Source organism: Medicago truncatula, chromosome 2, assembly GCF_003473485.1.
Source record: "Medicago truncatula cultivar Jemalong A17 chromosome 2, MtrunA17r5.0-ANR, whole genome shotgun sequence".
Classification (NCBI taxonomy): domain Eukaryota; kingdom Viridiplantae; phylum Streptophyta; class Magnoliopsida; order Fabales; family Fabaceae; genus Medicago; species Medicago truncatula.
Genome location: NC_053043.1, coordinates 31,751,382 through 31,767,181, shown reverse-complemented (window position 1 = coordinate 31,767,181; position 15,800 = coordinate 31,751,382). Strand labels below are relative to the sequence as shown.

At 33.3% G+C, this 15,800-nt stretch overlaps 2 protein-coding genes across 2 annotated transcripts; both read right to left on the bottom strand.

The window, feature by feature from the left end:
- Nucleotides 1–262: 262 nt before the first annotated feature.
- Nucleotides 263–4,768, bottom strand: LOC25486865 (GTP 3',8-cyclase, mitochondrial). Its single transcript, XM_013608687.3, has 7 exons — nt 4,566–4,768; nt 3,608–4,219; nt 3,134–3,301; nt 2,851–3,042; nt 1,338–1,406; nt 765–849; nt 263–661 (listed from the first exon to the last, which is right to left on the bottom strand). Exons 1-6 carry the CDS (start codon nt 4,638–4,640, stop codon nt 766–768), a joined length of 1,200 nt encoding a protein of 399 aa, XP_013464141.1. The 5' UTR covers nt 4,641–4,768; the 3' UTR covers nt 263–661; nt 765.
- Nucleotides 4,769–8,950: 4,182 nt separating this feature from the next.
- Nucleotides 8,951–11,537, bottom strand: LOC25486864 (RNA exonuclease 4). The gene is made up of 6 exons (XM_013608686.3): nt 11,503–11,537; nt 11,029–11,180; nt 10,814–10,941; nt 9,954–10,375; nt 9,451–9,531; nt 8,951–9,278 (listed from the first exon to the last, which is right to left on the bottom strand). The coding sequence occupies exons 1-6, from the start codon at nt 11,535–11,537 to the stop codon at nt 9,044–9,046; spliced, it is 1,053 nt and encodes a 350-aa protein (XP_013464140.1). The 3' UTR covers nt 8,951–9,043.
- Nucleotides 11,538–15,800: the final 4,263 nt, after the last annotated feature.

Below are 15,800 nucleotides of genomic sequence, written 5' to 3'. Positions count from 1 at the left end.
CCACCTTTATAAACTTTGTAAATGAGACGAATAATAGTCTTAAAATAATTTACGGGCTATCAATAAACTCAATAAGTATCTTTTTCTCTCAAAAAAAAAATCAACTCAGTATCCTTTATAATTTTGATTTATCAGGGCCAAAATAAAGTAAATAAACAATTTGATCTTCTAAAATGAAAGGCTCAACAAACATTTTAATTAGTCTATGTTTGGACTGACGTTCAAAGTTGTATCCCTTTGGGAGATACATTCACAGTACAAATACCGAAATGTGTCCCTATGCTGGCAGAAAAACTAACCACCAAACACAAGATATATATTCATTTATAACAGGTATCAATTGTGAACCTTCTCAAAATTCCAATTTGCTATGTTACTCATCATAAATATAAATACAACAGGAAGCCATTTTTAAGCATTATTCACTAATATACTCATCAATGGGACCTTTATTCTTCAAACTTTTTATCTATTTGCTAAAAGTAGACCCAAATGTTCAACAAAATATATGCTAATGGTATGATTCACAAAATTGTATCACCCCATACTAAGTGAGATTAATCATCTGTGAAGATTTCGGCCGATGCTCAATTCAAACTGTTTTTGGTTGGGGCTGCTCTGGTGGCTTGCGTTTTACACGATTTTCAACAATATAAGATACCTGAAATCAGAGACAAATTATTTTGTGCTTTAATACATTGTAGAACCAATCTTCTAAGAGATTAAATGTGAAATATCTTGAGAGAGAGAAAAAATAAGCATACCTTATCCTCCAATATGTATCATAGGCCTATTTGCTGTCTTCGCTATGTCAAACATACCGGCATGTGAAGGTTTCTTCCTCTTCACCTAAACCAAATAATAGGCAATGCTAAAGAAACATAATAGTACAAAATCTCACGGAATAACTTAACTACAGCATACACTTTTAAGTTATAGTACAATAGGATCCACTGTTGACTATTTTGCTAGGCAAATTGTTCTAAATTTCAGTCCACAACTATAATGTGGTCTACAGCTACCATAGTAGTCGCAATATAAAGGATATTGAGGTCTCATAACAGCATCGCAACTGCAATTTTCACCACATTTCCCCGTGATATAAAGGTTTGTATGTAACCGCCACCACAATATAAAATTATGACAAATACACGGCCATGTAATCACATTTTTCGGGCTGAATTTGAGAAATTGTTTTAAAATAGCATGTGAATATAATTCTATTACTATATGATCATAATAAAGAGAATAACCAATGCTTGCAATGATACTAAAAAAGTTACTAAATCATCATAATGAAATTCTGAATTTTAGTAACAATAACCAGAAGTGCATACCGCTGCGCCGATTATCTCCCTAAGTTCATGATCCTCTGCACCATTCCGCAAGGGATCTCTTAAGCTTACCTGTAAGACACTAAATCCGTGTAAGAACTTCATAGTAATCTTTAGCTGAAGTTGCACATTAAGCATGTTAAACATAAGAGTAAGAATCCAATTGATGTATGATTCATCTTAGAAATTATAAGGCATCAACTAAATGGAACATCAAATGAAATAGCATATGAACTAGAATGAGGGTGTAAAAGAAGAATGGACAAGAAATTTCACATTCAACCCCGTAATATTTCATGACATAATTAATGTAATATATCATTTAATTTCTTAAAAGATATTTCTACAGAGCAAGCCAATGTAATGAATGCATATGCTGCCAAATTAATGTACACCACAGAACTCAATACACTACTTCAAGTCATAAAAAATTTGTACTTCATTAACAAAACATTGGGTAATGTCTATTGGTTACCATAAACCAGCACATAATAGGAAGCAAAACAGCCATCACTTCACTTTACAAATATGCAAGGTAGAATTAAGAAGAGCTAAGAAATAATAAAAAACACCCAAGTTGTGGCTTAAAAGTGCGAAATAATTCATTATCAAGCAGCGCAAATAATCCCTTAATTTTATTAAATTGATTTCACACAATGACAATGTCATAATTAGTGTGATAAAGATCATGTCTTCATGTGAATCAGATATATATACTAAACCTACTTGGGTTGGCCTGGTGTTGACTTGGGACCTTGGGGTGTGCTCCTCTCAAGGTCTCAGATTCGATTCTCCCTGGTGCCAATTTTGGTGGCCTAGTCCATACAGACCTTTGCTTTGGATTTAAATGGGCCCCCGCAAGTGGACGGTGGGATTGGACCCTTCAGATTAGTCGGTCCTTAGGCTAGATACTGACTTTTCAAAAAAAATATATATATATACACACACACACACTAATAAACTTCAAGATGGAATTGACGAATCCATGTTCTGCAGAATACTTTATACTTCTTAATTTGCAAATGAATTCCTAAAATTTATTTTCATAAATTAAGAGTTTACAAAATAGTTTCTCCCTTTCCCAAAATTTAGAAATCAGGATTGATATCAGAGATTACATGTTCAATGTTCCAATCTAATACTACCACTCTATCTTCTTTTATTCTGTAAAGCAGCTAAAGATAGCTAGTAGAAGAAAAAAAAATCCCAGAACCAAAACCCAATACTGGCATAGCCTAACTATATGAATCTTTTACACCTTTTAAAGATCTTATAATGCTAAAGGTTTAAGTCCAGATTTTAGTCATAAAAATCATTTGCCGGCCTTAAATACCAATCTAAAACCCTCCATTTCCTACATCATCTAACTATCAGAATCATGTCCCATTAGGATTTATAAAGCCTGCAGTCTATCATCATGAGCTATAACCAGATTCACCAAAAACATTAAGTAGAATCTAACCAACTCGCCATTGCCAAATTTAAGTGATATGGCATAATATGCTGAATAACATACCTCTGAAGGACCAAACAAACAAACTTTTAAGTTCCCATCTGCTAGTAGTCGCAATCTATTGCAACCAGCACAGAAATGCTCAGTCATTGATGTGATAAATGAAACTTGTCCTTTATGTCCATCTATCATGAAATTCTTGGCCGTATCTGTTGGGTGATCCTGATTTCTTTTTAAGCTAGGATACCGTTTCGCCTGTTTGACAATGACGGTTATAAAGGTTCTCAACTAGAAGAAAACATAAAAACTCTATAAAATAAGATCTCAAGTCTGAATTCTACCTTACCACAGTATCCAACATCTCTGAGTACGGTACAAGTTTCTTGACATTCCAAACATTCCCATCAAAAGGCATGAACTCAATAAACCGAATGTTAATAGGCTTTTCACGTGTCAGCTCAACAAAGTCACATATTTCGTCGTCATTGAATCCACGCATTACAACACAATTGACCTGAAATGCAACAGGAACGTACAAGACATCTTTAAATGCATGTGAACGACTTCATGAATCAGTCAAAAGGGAAGCTACTGATGGGGAGGTGACCAATGTTGTCAATCCCGGATCCCGGATAATAGCAGTGTGTTCAAATTCTGCTTCACAATAGTGCTATAGCTGCTATTTGACAACATATTATACTAAATAGTGTATCGCAGAACAATAGCATTTGTTCAAATTTTGCTTCACTATAGGGCCACAATTTAACGACAATCAGGTGACCAAAGTGAAAAATGTAAAGACATGGGACCAAACATATACCTTAACAGGATTATAACCAAGGTCAACGGCAGCATTAATAGAATCCATTACTTTTTCATGCCCTTTGCGCCTCGTCATAAGCTCAAACTTTGCCGGCACAAGAGTGTCTAGACTAATGTTCAAAGAATCAAGTCCACATTCTTTGAGCTTCGGAAGTTTTCTAGCCAGGACAATACCATTAGTAGTCATGGAAAGTGTCTTCAATCCCTTTAAACTCGACAATTCATAACATATATCTTCAATATCCTTCCTAACAGTCGGTTCTCCACCAGTCAACCGTATTTTATTAACCCCGGAGCTCACAAAGAGATCAGCCAATCTGAGAATCTCGATTTTTGTCAAAACCTTAGGAGTAGGAGTAAGCTCCACACCCTCTGCTGGCATACAATACTGACACCTTAAATTACACCTCTCTGTTAGTGATATTCTCAAATAAGTATGAAGCCTTCCAAATGAATCTACCAACATATCAGATACAGAATTGTCTTTTGGCTTTTCCTCAGAGAATGAATCACATGATGTTACTGTAGAATAACCGCTGGATTTTCCTTTGAATAAAGTTTGTAGATTACAAATTCTGGTAGCACAGTAAGATCCCATCTCAAAATTAACCTGTTTTTATTGATAAATAAAAATTAGTTTCACTCTGTAAAAGACAAACACAAACATCAGACATGATATTGACACATTAACATTGGTAAAATGTTGAAACACCAGAAACTTTAACATTATAGATAACTATCAACCCTATCATCACACCCCAGATTAATAAACATGGAATTAGATCTACTAGTAATTAAAGGACGCAATCCAGGGACAAAAAAAAAAAAAAAATTCATGCAGATGCAAATGAGTATACTAGTAATTAAAGTTTGATAAGAAAGCGTTGAAAGTGAGTGGTATTATTCAAAATTGTATTGATATTAATGCAATGGGGCAATGATAGAAGTTTATTTACCGGAATGGAATTTGATTTTGATGGGTTGAAGCGAGAAATTGGCGAATGAATGAATTTGGAGAAGTAGCGCCACATGATGATATCAATAGAGAAATAAAGAATCAACTGAAGAAGCAGGAAGGAAGTGTATTTGTTTTGTTTTGTTTCTTCCTATATAGTTATAGTTATAGTTATAGGAAGAAACAGAGTTTTGACGTGTTGGATTTGAAGTCTCAAGATAAAACAATACAATACTACTACTGTCTATTACAGGTGACAAACTGAAAGAGACAAAACACAGCTGCTCACACTCAACCTCCTATACTCTACTCTATATCCACGCACATTATATAAACTCCTTTATTTTTATTTTTTTTATTCCAACCTATTTTTTTATCAACCATTTTAATCAGAACAATAATTTTAAGGAAAATATGCAACCTTTCAACATTTCTCCCTATTCAAATTTTAGGTTTAATTGCAGTTTTAATCCTCCTATTTTCATCATTTTGTGCAATTGGTCTTCTTATTTTATCTAATATTTTATCTAATATATTGGTGCAGAAAAATACGAAAATTGTTGTTCTTTGTGCGGGGTAAAACACTTCGCTTTTGAGCTATATAATTCATTTTGATTTATTCAAAAAAAAACGAAAATTCTTGTTCTGACTTTGAAACCTTCCTTATAACACATGGAAATTTCAAAAAAGTCTCAAGTGGTAGTTAACTACCGTTGTGAGATCCGGCAACAGTTAACTGCCGCTGAGGCCAACAGTAGTTAACTACCGCTACAGCCAGCGGTTGTTAACTGCTGCTGCGTTCTTGGTTCAATTTCTAGCAGCTCTCCTTCCATTTTTTCCCACATTTGAACATGTTTTACACATACTTCAACAATTTTTTTCACTCTTTTCATCCAATTTCAAATTCATCAATATAAAAGGTACGAAGTAATTAACATGATAAAATTAAAACGCAAGAAATAATATAAAAGGTACGTACGTAAATGTTATAGAAATATCACAAGGTATGAAACATGTCATAATAATACATCACCATAAAAAAAGTCAAAATGTACATAAAAAAACAGCCTAATGATAATCAACTATGCTACCTACGATGCCTCTGCCTGGCAATCTAATACGTAAGGGCAGGGCGACCAGTACTGCCAATCCGGATAATCTCCTGCACCAGCTCCGCTTTAGTCATCTCTGCCTGCATGGCCACAACACATCCCTGATGATCGTCAGTGTGTCAGGCATCTCTCTGGCATACTCCTCCTCTATAATATGCTCCACGTTCGCCGGCCTAGGAGGAGATCCTTCATCAGGTGGGTTAATCCGAGGGTGAGAGACTTTGGAATACCAAGCCATGTAGCCAGGCTCGTGATGCCATGGTCTATGACACCTCTGTCTCCAATAACGGTAGAACCATGCAACGAGGTCTAACAACACAGTATCCATCATCTCCTTAGCCAACCATCTGGGAGCAGTAATCCATTTGTGACTGTGAGCTATCTCCAACTAGCCTCGGGTCCCTGCGCTTCCGAGTCTTTGGGACATGCGGGTTTTTCTCCACCCGTTCTTTCTGAGCGCTAGCGGTAGTCGCCTATTTACCTTTGTGCATCATGGCCTCTCTATTACCCTGTTGCTGCTCATCCTCCTTCCCAACCATATTTGTACAAAAACAAATTAAAAATAACATAAATACGTGGACAATGTATTTAGGCATTTCCTAAAAATTATATACTTTTATGGTAACACAGCCTAAGACATTGAACATATCATAAAAATCCAAGCAAGTAACATGTAACATATCACAAATTAAACTTGGGCATTCATAAAAATCCAAGCTTAGAATCATTCAACTTAGGCATTCATGTAACATACCACATTATGTCATTCTTCAAACTTGCCAAAAAATATAAAAATCTAAACTTAGAATCATTATAGCATATATACATCATAAAATTTAAAGTTTTTCTATTCACACCCTATATATTTCTGGTCACTCTAAAATTTCACTCTTTTTCACCCACCAACGATCAAACAATCCTAATGTTCAATTAATCTCTTTGGAAGATTAAAGAGTGAATCAAAATATCTTTCATTCATACTCGATTGCATATAAATAAGTGAATTTTTTCTTCTTTTTCAATAACGCTGGTTTCAATTTTCTTCTTCTTGTTCAACTGCACTGTACGACGGTTTCAGTTTTACATTGTTGAGGTTAACTTAAATTCAGTTTAAGTAGGTTCATGTAAACTTAGTTTACATAATCTACTTAAACTTAGTTTACATAACCTACTTAAACTGAGTTTAAGTATGTACACTTAAACTCAGTTTACATGACCTACTTAAACTAAGTTTATATGTACATACTTAAACTGAACTTCTAGATGTACACTTAAACTCAGTTTACATGACCTACTTAAACTGAGTTTACATGACCTACTTAAACTGAGTTTAAGTATGTATACTTAAACTCAGTTTGCATGAGCTACTCAAACTAAGTTTGCATGATCTACTTAAACTGAGTTTAAGTATGTACACTTAAACTTAGTTTACATGACCTACTTAAAATAAGTTTACATGTTCATACTTAAACTGAGATTACGTAGAATCATCAAACAAGGTTGAACTTTTAAATGTACACTTAAACTCGGTTTACATGACCTACTTAAACTGAGTTTAAGTATGTATACTTAAACTCAGTTTACATAACCTACTGAAACTAAGTTTACATGACATACTTAAACTAAAGAGGGATTTTAGGGTGTAACCAAGAAAAAAAAAAGATGCTTTTTGAAAATTAAATTTTATGGAAGGGTAATTTTGTTATTTTGGGGTGCAACCAAGATTAAACAGGGTGTAATTAGAAAAACTCTAAAATTTAACATATTTCCAAAAAAAATTACACAAAAAAACAAGATTATCTCACTTAGGCATTTCATCAAATACCTTAAGTGCATTTCAAATTACTAGCACAATTAGTGTTGATTCAACATTAAATTCAACTGCATTGTACCTAAACCTACTCTAAACAATAATGCCAGCAAGAACCATACATTATAACATCAAATTCTATCGTAATTTGCAATTTCAAAAACCTAACCTAAATACTACAGTTTTGCTAAAATTATGAGAACTAACACCCTAAACAACCTACATTGCATGTAAATAAGAAGAAAAGAACTTACTTGTGAGTTAATTGATGAAATTTGGATGATTTTCGAGCAAATTGAAGTTTAGGTGATATTTGGTTATATTTTACAAGTTTTGCATGTGTTACAATAATGAGAAACTGGAGGTTTTTGTGTTCTTAAGATACAGATCGCAGCGGCAGTTAACTACCGCTGAGACCAGCGGCAGTTAACTATCGATGAGGTCAATTTCATACTTTCCATGTGTTATAAGGAAGATCTTGATGTCAGAACAACAATTTTCGAAAAAATACATAGAGCAATTGTTCACATTTTTCCATGTAAAAGCAATTGAGCTCTACCTTGGTTTTGTTTGTTGATCCACCTAATACTGCCAACAAAGTCACACTTGGTTTTGAAATTATTAACTAGCCTGAGTTAACTCACGCACTAGTTTTACATCCACGTGAATTAACTCACGCAGGAGTATTTTTGGAATTTCAGTTGGGCGCGAGCAAATTGTGTTGAGTAAAGAGCAGAATTCGCTTATTTTAGGACATTGGAAGCAAAACAAAATTCTTTTTTTAATATTTGTTTTAGTCTCTAACTAAATATTAGTACATAAATAAATGTTAGTGATTATTAATATGTTTTTTTTTTTTTGTAGTCATTATTAATATGTTATTGTTTGCATGGGAATCAAATCCAAGGTCTCTAGCTTTGCAAGCTGTGTCTTTGTTAGAGATAAGTTAGGTTGGCCTAACTTCAGATTTGTTCCTTTTTGAGGGGTTTTGGCCTAATCCCCCTCCTCTTTGTTTCCTTTTGTCTTGTTTAATATATTGGGTGGTAGCAGCTCTTATTGCTCCACTTTTTTGCTATAAAAAAAAAAAAAAAAAATCTAAGGTCACCTTTATCATTCTATACTCTTTAACTCTATCACTAAGCTACCATACCAACCTTGTAAATCTCGGAGACTATAAACACAATCAACCATATCTATGTAATCAAAATCTTATTGAAAAATAATGGCACCATAATCTGGTGTTTGTACATATAGCTTGGAAACTGATATTGAGTTTTCAATTATTAAAGAAAAATGGCATTGACTTTTTCTGATAACTACATAAATTAAATAGAATTCTCCCATGAAGAATGTTACTCATATTATTTTCAGCAAATAGAGTCATACACATATATATGCATGAGATGAATACACTTAGCTATTACATGCTAACTAATGAAACTAGTACTATTAAGCTCAGTTTGGTTTACTTTATTTTTTAGTTTAACTATATATTAATTAATTGGTAGTAACAAATAAATTTCAATCTTCTGTTTTTGGCTTAGTTTGATCATAACTTCATGGATCCATGCACCAGCAGTAGTAGTCAGACCTTGAGATATCTAGCATTTGTTCAGGACTCATTCTTTCAAGCTCATTTTGCCTCCATGAAGCAAAATTGTTTCTGTTTTGCGCATCAGATGCCAAAGGGTAATCTTCTATTCTGTGATTTTGGGTTCTCATTCTCATGTAGAGTCTCATTGCTGCAACACAATCATCATAAGGATCTTGTATCCCTGTTTGAATGTCATACCTGCATATATAATAAGTCTAATCAATTATAGTTGTTGCATCATTACATTTATTTTATTTTAATCAAGACTATTTTATAAGTCGTATTTACGATTAGTTGTAATTTTTGAAAGTGTAAGATGTTTTACACTGACTATATATCAAAATTAAACTTTTATTTAGATTATACTTACCCAAGATATGTTTGTGTTAAGTACTTGAGTGAGTTGCTGAGCTTGCTGGTTTTCATAAGTGGAGGGTATTTTGCAGTGTCCCTGTAAACATCATTAATATATACAAATTCATTGTCAATATATATTTATTTAATGAATTCTTGATTTTTGCAGCTTTATTTGATCTATGCCATCCATCTTTTTTATTGGTTTTTTAAAATTTAGAAACAAAAATATAGATTATTAACCTAAATTAAAGGTGCAAGTGTTTCTCAATTTATGAACATATATTATAATATGGGAGATATATGAAATTGGAATCTCTACAACTGCAAAACCGTATTGCAGTCGTAGAGAATCCAACTTTGAGATGTATGAGGTAGTAAGCTAGCGACTTTTGGATCCTCTACAACAAAGCACATGATGCAGTTGCCGTAGAGAATCGTTGAATTTAAGAGCAAAATTTTAAAACTCGTTCAACTTAAAAGATGCTAGCTCAAGTATGTAATAATGAAAATGATTACCTTATTTTTGGTGTTGGATACTCAATTTGCAAAGATGCAAGGTCATGATCTAAACCATGACCCACAAGAATCCTAGCTTTTCCACCTCTTGACCGAATTGTCCAAATAGGTTCTCCATTACAAAGAAAATCTTGAATCTTCCTTTGAACTACTTTCAATGGCATTGCATCCCTTAAATATTCATGTCTAATACCTGTTGTCTCATACCTGTAATTTGTGACTGGAATTGGTGGAATGACATAAGAATGGAAGATGATATTCTCATATTCATCTATTAAGCAAACTCTTGCACATAGATCCAATGACCCATCACTTCCACCTCCCACCATTTTGCAAGCTAGTGCAACTGCTTGTGGTCCTCTTCCACCACCAATTGATAAATTATCACGAATTCCCAAGTTCGAAAAGCGACCACATATTCCCTATATAAATAATATGAGTCAAAATGACTTGCTTCAAAATTAACTCTTAACATAGTAAATATTGCTTACTAACTATAATTTAGATGTTTGAAATAGTTAATAGTTCTTTTTATCAAGTTTACCTCATATATAGCTAGAATATGGATTAGTTCATTTGAGTTTATCTAACACTAGTGAGACTGTTTGGAAAACCTATTGAAATAGCATATATATGACCTATTCATGAGGCTGTTTTCAGCTTATTTTTATAAGTTCTTCAGGATGGTTTACGACAGCTTATAGCGTATATATCAAATGTTTGACTTTATTTTATCTTTTGTTATAAAAATCACATAAACGTTTATGTTACAAGCACTTATTTAAACTGTATCCATGATGTATAAATATCTGTCAATCCAAGTTCCGAATTAATAAAATGAGAACTAAGTTGATATATACACTTAATCCTGAGAGTTGGCACTTTTGTTGATGGATCCGGCGAGAGTTAGGGCTGTCAAGGACTTTCAAGCAAAATTTGCACCCTCTGTTAGCAAAGATTTCTCTGCATTCTTGTTTTGGCAATGGACCTAGAAAAGCATACAGATATATTAATTAATTAAAGCTTGATTGTCACAAATGTACAATCATCAATAAATATTTAAGAAGTTAATTACCTATAAGATGTTCCCTTAGAGACTCAAAGGATCTGCAGTGTTTCCTGCAAATCCCACAGGTTGGTTCATGAGCAGAATGGTAAGAGATCTTCATGTGATCCACTAGGTGCTCCACTTTGTTGAACTGCCTATAGCATGCTGCACACTTGTTCCTATATATTGTAATATTAATATTAATAAAACCTATATATGTTAGCTTCATTTTAAATAATTTAAGATGTACATGCAGAGTTTAATACATATGGACATTGATTTTTTTGTGGTCAGATTCACTTATGTATTTAGGTTTGAAATACTTCTTAAAGAAAAAAATTATGCATATACATGGCCGCAGTTGCAGTTACGCTACAAACCTTAATATTGCATTCAATATTGTGGTCGTGGACATAAACTTAGAAGTTAAAACTATGGCTTATACAAGTGTGTGCTAGAATGTGCCTATATGACGCGGAAAAGAAAAGAAAGAAAGAAAACCTGCGAGTTTCTGCAGTCTCAAATCTGCAATCCATAATTCCTTAAATTGATTTTACTAATCTTCTTATGATAGACTAGAAAGTAGAAAAGAATTGGACTTGAGGTTAATAGTAGGAGTGAGATGGTATTTATAGAGAGAGTCCAAGGGTATTGTACTATAGAGTTTATCACAATTGTTCCAACTTGTATAAATGAAAGATTCCATTCAATTGAATTCTGAATATTCTCTCTTTGCACCCTTTTTCTTTTATCTCTCTGTCCATGCTTCCCTTGCTATCTAGCTTGAAGACTTTGTTGACTTAATATATGGAATATCATTCTTGCATTCTTAATGATCGATATTCCAGATTCTTTGGCCCATTCTTCTTGGTTTCTTTCTTTGACTTCAGCACTATACGTGCAATATTGCTTTAATAATACATGGCATTCCCTTGTTGCAAACCAACCAACCAATGTTTGTAAGTGTTTGTGGATTATGGAGAAAAAGTAACAAATTAATGTGGGAATGAACCAAAATTATAACAAAGAAAAGTATGCATATAAACTATAAGATTAAGAAAAACAAAGCACACATTAATAATACAATTATTAACATGTTTCACCTTATAATCTAGGGCTATGTCTACAGACATAGGAACAAACAAGGTTTAATCTCAGAATGATTATGTGATCTCAAGTAGGACCTCGGCAGTGATCGGAATAGACTACTGTAAGCGGAGTTACGGATTGTTCTGATCAGTTGGATTGATGTCAGCTTCTGTCAATGGCAGTTAAGTTGTGCTGCTTCTGCCTTAGAGTTAGATGGTTAAGTACGAATACCTTTGTTAATGTGCTTTAGCCAAGTGGTTAAATTTTGACATATAGTTTCTGCTAGGTGGTTAAGTTTTCGCCCTATGGCTTTGATTTTAGCCAAAGTATTTCACGACACTTCTACTCAAATGTTCATTTGATTTGATATGCAATTGTAAGCATTTTTTTTCCCCTTATCTCTCATGGATGTCATGTTTCCTAACTTTATAACCATCGTAGTATTCACCCTCACTTGGCTTGACCGCGTATGGTGATGCATCGTCCGTGTGTGATAAGTGAGCTGTTAGGATTTAAGTTCACAACGAGAGTTCAACCAAAAAAACGCCTAATTAAATGAGAGTCTCATAGCTTAGTATCACATTGATCATTTTGTATCTATTCAATGTAGATCTCCTAACATAAAGCGCTTTGCGGAAGATTTATGCCAAAATATGTGTTGTCCAAATTGTGATCAAGTGAAACATAACAAGTGAGGAAAACACTCCGTTAATAAAAAGTTGGACTCATAATTGGTGTTGTTTGTGTAATTGGAGGCGCCATGACTTATGACTAATAAATAAGATCATTAAGATAAAGTCATTCAAGATATATATAAAATGTTAAATTGAATTATAAAATAGAAGATGTTGATCTTTGCTTGTATTTCATTTTAAAAAATACAAGTTAATTTTATTTTAGAAAAAATTAATAAAATTACACGTTCATTGTTCTGATGGACCACTCCATTTGACAAATATATATCTCTCTATATGAGGAGGAAGAAAATGTATTATATGGTCTATGATGAATCGATACTAAAAAAGTGGTCTATTTTAAATTGTCTCAATGGTGAAAACTGAAGATAAACCTCAGTAGCAGCTGGGATTTGTCGTATTTTCCAAGGCATCAATAAATTTCATGACAAAGCTTTTTGTATAGAATAGTTTCTGTTTTCATGCAAAGGGTGAGTTGACTTGGAAAACAAGGGAATGTTGTGACCTTCTTTTGACTATGAAAAAAAGAGGTCCCCAAAAGTGGATTCACCATCTCCTCGTGCAATGGGAGACCCCAAAAGAAAGTTATAATGCATCCGACAGAATATCTCTTTATAATTCATCATATGTACGATAGAATATCTCTTTCGAATAAAGTTTAATAAAATTATTATTTTTCTAAAAAAGTGATATTAATCAAAATGCAAGCCATCACAAGAAGTTGCCAGGGAATGTGGCAAAACAGAAATGAACATCAAGGAATGGCTGAGCAGTACGCATATTCAACCTATAACGTTAGCCAAATAAGCCTTTTGAACCAAAAAGAAATATTCTCTAACTTTGGTTCTTTAAAAGTGCTGACTTCAGAAGTGCAAATCAACCAAGGCAAGATGAAGAACAAGGATTCACATTGTAAGAAAATTAACTTCCTTAAAACAAATTAATAATAGCAAATACTAATATATGTTCTAAGGGTACATGTTTCGAAACTCATAATAAAAAATTTGTCTTAATAGTCGTCCATATAATTTGAGTAAAGTAAAAAAATATATATTAATGTAAAATTGTTACTTTTGGAATCTTTAACATGTTGTTTTAAGATGTAAGTTAACAAGACTTTAATGTATAGATGTAGTTTACGAAGGGTCGGCTCAATGATAAAAGTGATATATTGACGTACATGCATTAGAAAACGATGAGTAAATTTGGGACTCGATCCCCTGGATAATAAGAATGAGGAGTGATCAGAATAGGATTTTGGGATCCCTAGCTGAGCAGTGTTTTCAAATATCGGCCATGGTGGATATCGGTGGTGAATTTTTGAAAAACCGATATGGCCAATTTGTGAAGGATGGTGTGGCACGCGGCACCATATGTAAACCGGTATGTCAGATTTTTGGCCTTCCACCATTGTAGCTAAGTTGAAGTCGAACTTAACTTTTTGAACCATTGTCTAGAAGCTTGCCACAGTCTAATACAGGGATTTGTTCAATATTATAAACAATGTTCTTCCCTTGAATTGTTTGGATAGCCATTTGGAGGTTGCATGCATTTCTACTTCCTAAGCTAACTCCTCGTTAAGAAAGCCATGAAGCAACGTATTGTAATGTGAGACAAAGTGATAAGAGATTAAACTGAAATTTGATGGGAAAAAGTGTTTACACAATGAAGTAATGAGCTTATATTGAGAAGCTCTGAAGTGAACTAATCAAATTAGAGTGACCAATTAATAGTGAGACACAGACTAACTTCCCGAATGAAGGTGTTTAACCAAACTAAACTTATTAACCATTTTTTATAATGTGTGAATTGTGTTCTTTTTAAATTATTAATTTATGAATTTTGTTATCTTGATATTTTTCTTTTTAAAATGTTATGAACGTATAAGTTCCTTTTTGCAAGCTCTTCTGATGAGTGAATGATCTTATGCAAAATATCATAGTGTTTTGGCTTTGAATCCTGCAGTTGTGTACAATTCATGCTCAAATTCATTTGAATTAATTAAAAGCACACATTTGTGTTAGTTATAATGAATCTGTGACCATGGTTTTGTCCGTAATACACAAGAATAGTATCATAATGATGATGATTTCTTTACTTTAGTGAGGCAATTTAAGTGTAATCTAAGGAAGAGATTCTTTTTTGAAGCTATTCTGAAAATATTTGTGGACCTCCAAAGTTGTATGTTTTCATTTTATGGATCTCAGAACTCGTAATCTTATCAGCATCTAAACAGATTTTGTAAAACTAAAAACTTTTGTCATTCTTCACAAAAACCTATGCACCCATTCAACAATCTTTTGTCATTCTTTTCTTTTTTACAATCTCATTTATTTGGCTAAACTAAAAACTTGACCATCACGTTTAACATAACAACGACTCGATCAACGATAATTTTAACTCTTGGAATTTGGTTTGTGCATAGACATGCATGCTCATTTAGGCATCTTATATTCCCAGTTGTCTAGAATGCTTGTGTAAGACTCATGTTTGGTAAACCCATACTTCCAAAGAACCCAAAAAAAAATCTTCCATAAAGGGATAAGTGTTTTTATTTCTGGTTTAAGTTAGCTTCTGTTGTTCAAACTTTCATATAATCTCTCCCTTTATGTGTGTGGGTCTCATCTGATTTGGACTTCATTTTTATCGTTATGCAGGAGCAATAGGGGACTGTTTGGTTGAGAGAAAAGAAATCGTTGAATATTTTCAAACTATTCACAACTCTAGCGCGATCAGTTCAATAAATGGGCAAAGTCAGGGGCGGTTTCGCCGGGCTCCTTCGATAATTTTTACACATTAAATTCAACCCAAAAACCCATTAACACACTTACAAAAAGAAAAATTTGGGCAATCTAAAAATTCTCAAACACAAATAGGTCTCGGATTATTTAGCACATTATTGACGGGTTCATCTCTCTTATTTTAACAGTTTAATTGTTCAAATTGACCCTGTAATATACATTATGTCTGAAAAATGACACTGTAGAATACAAAACATATATTCTAGCATTGTAA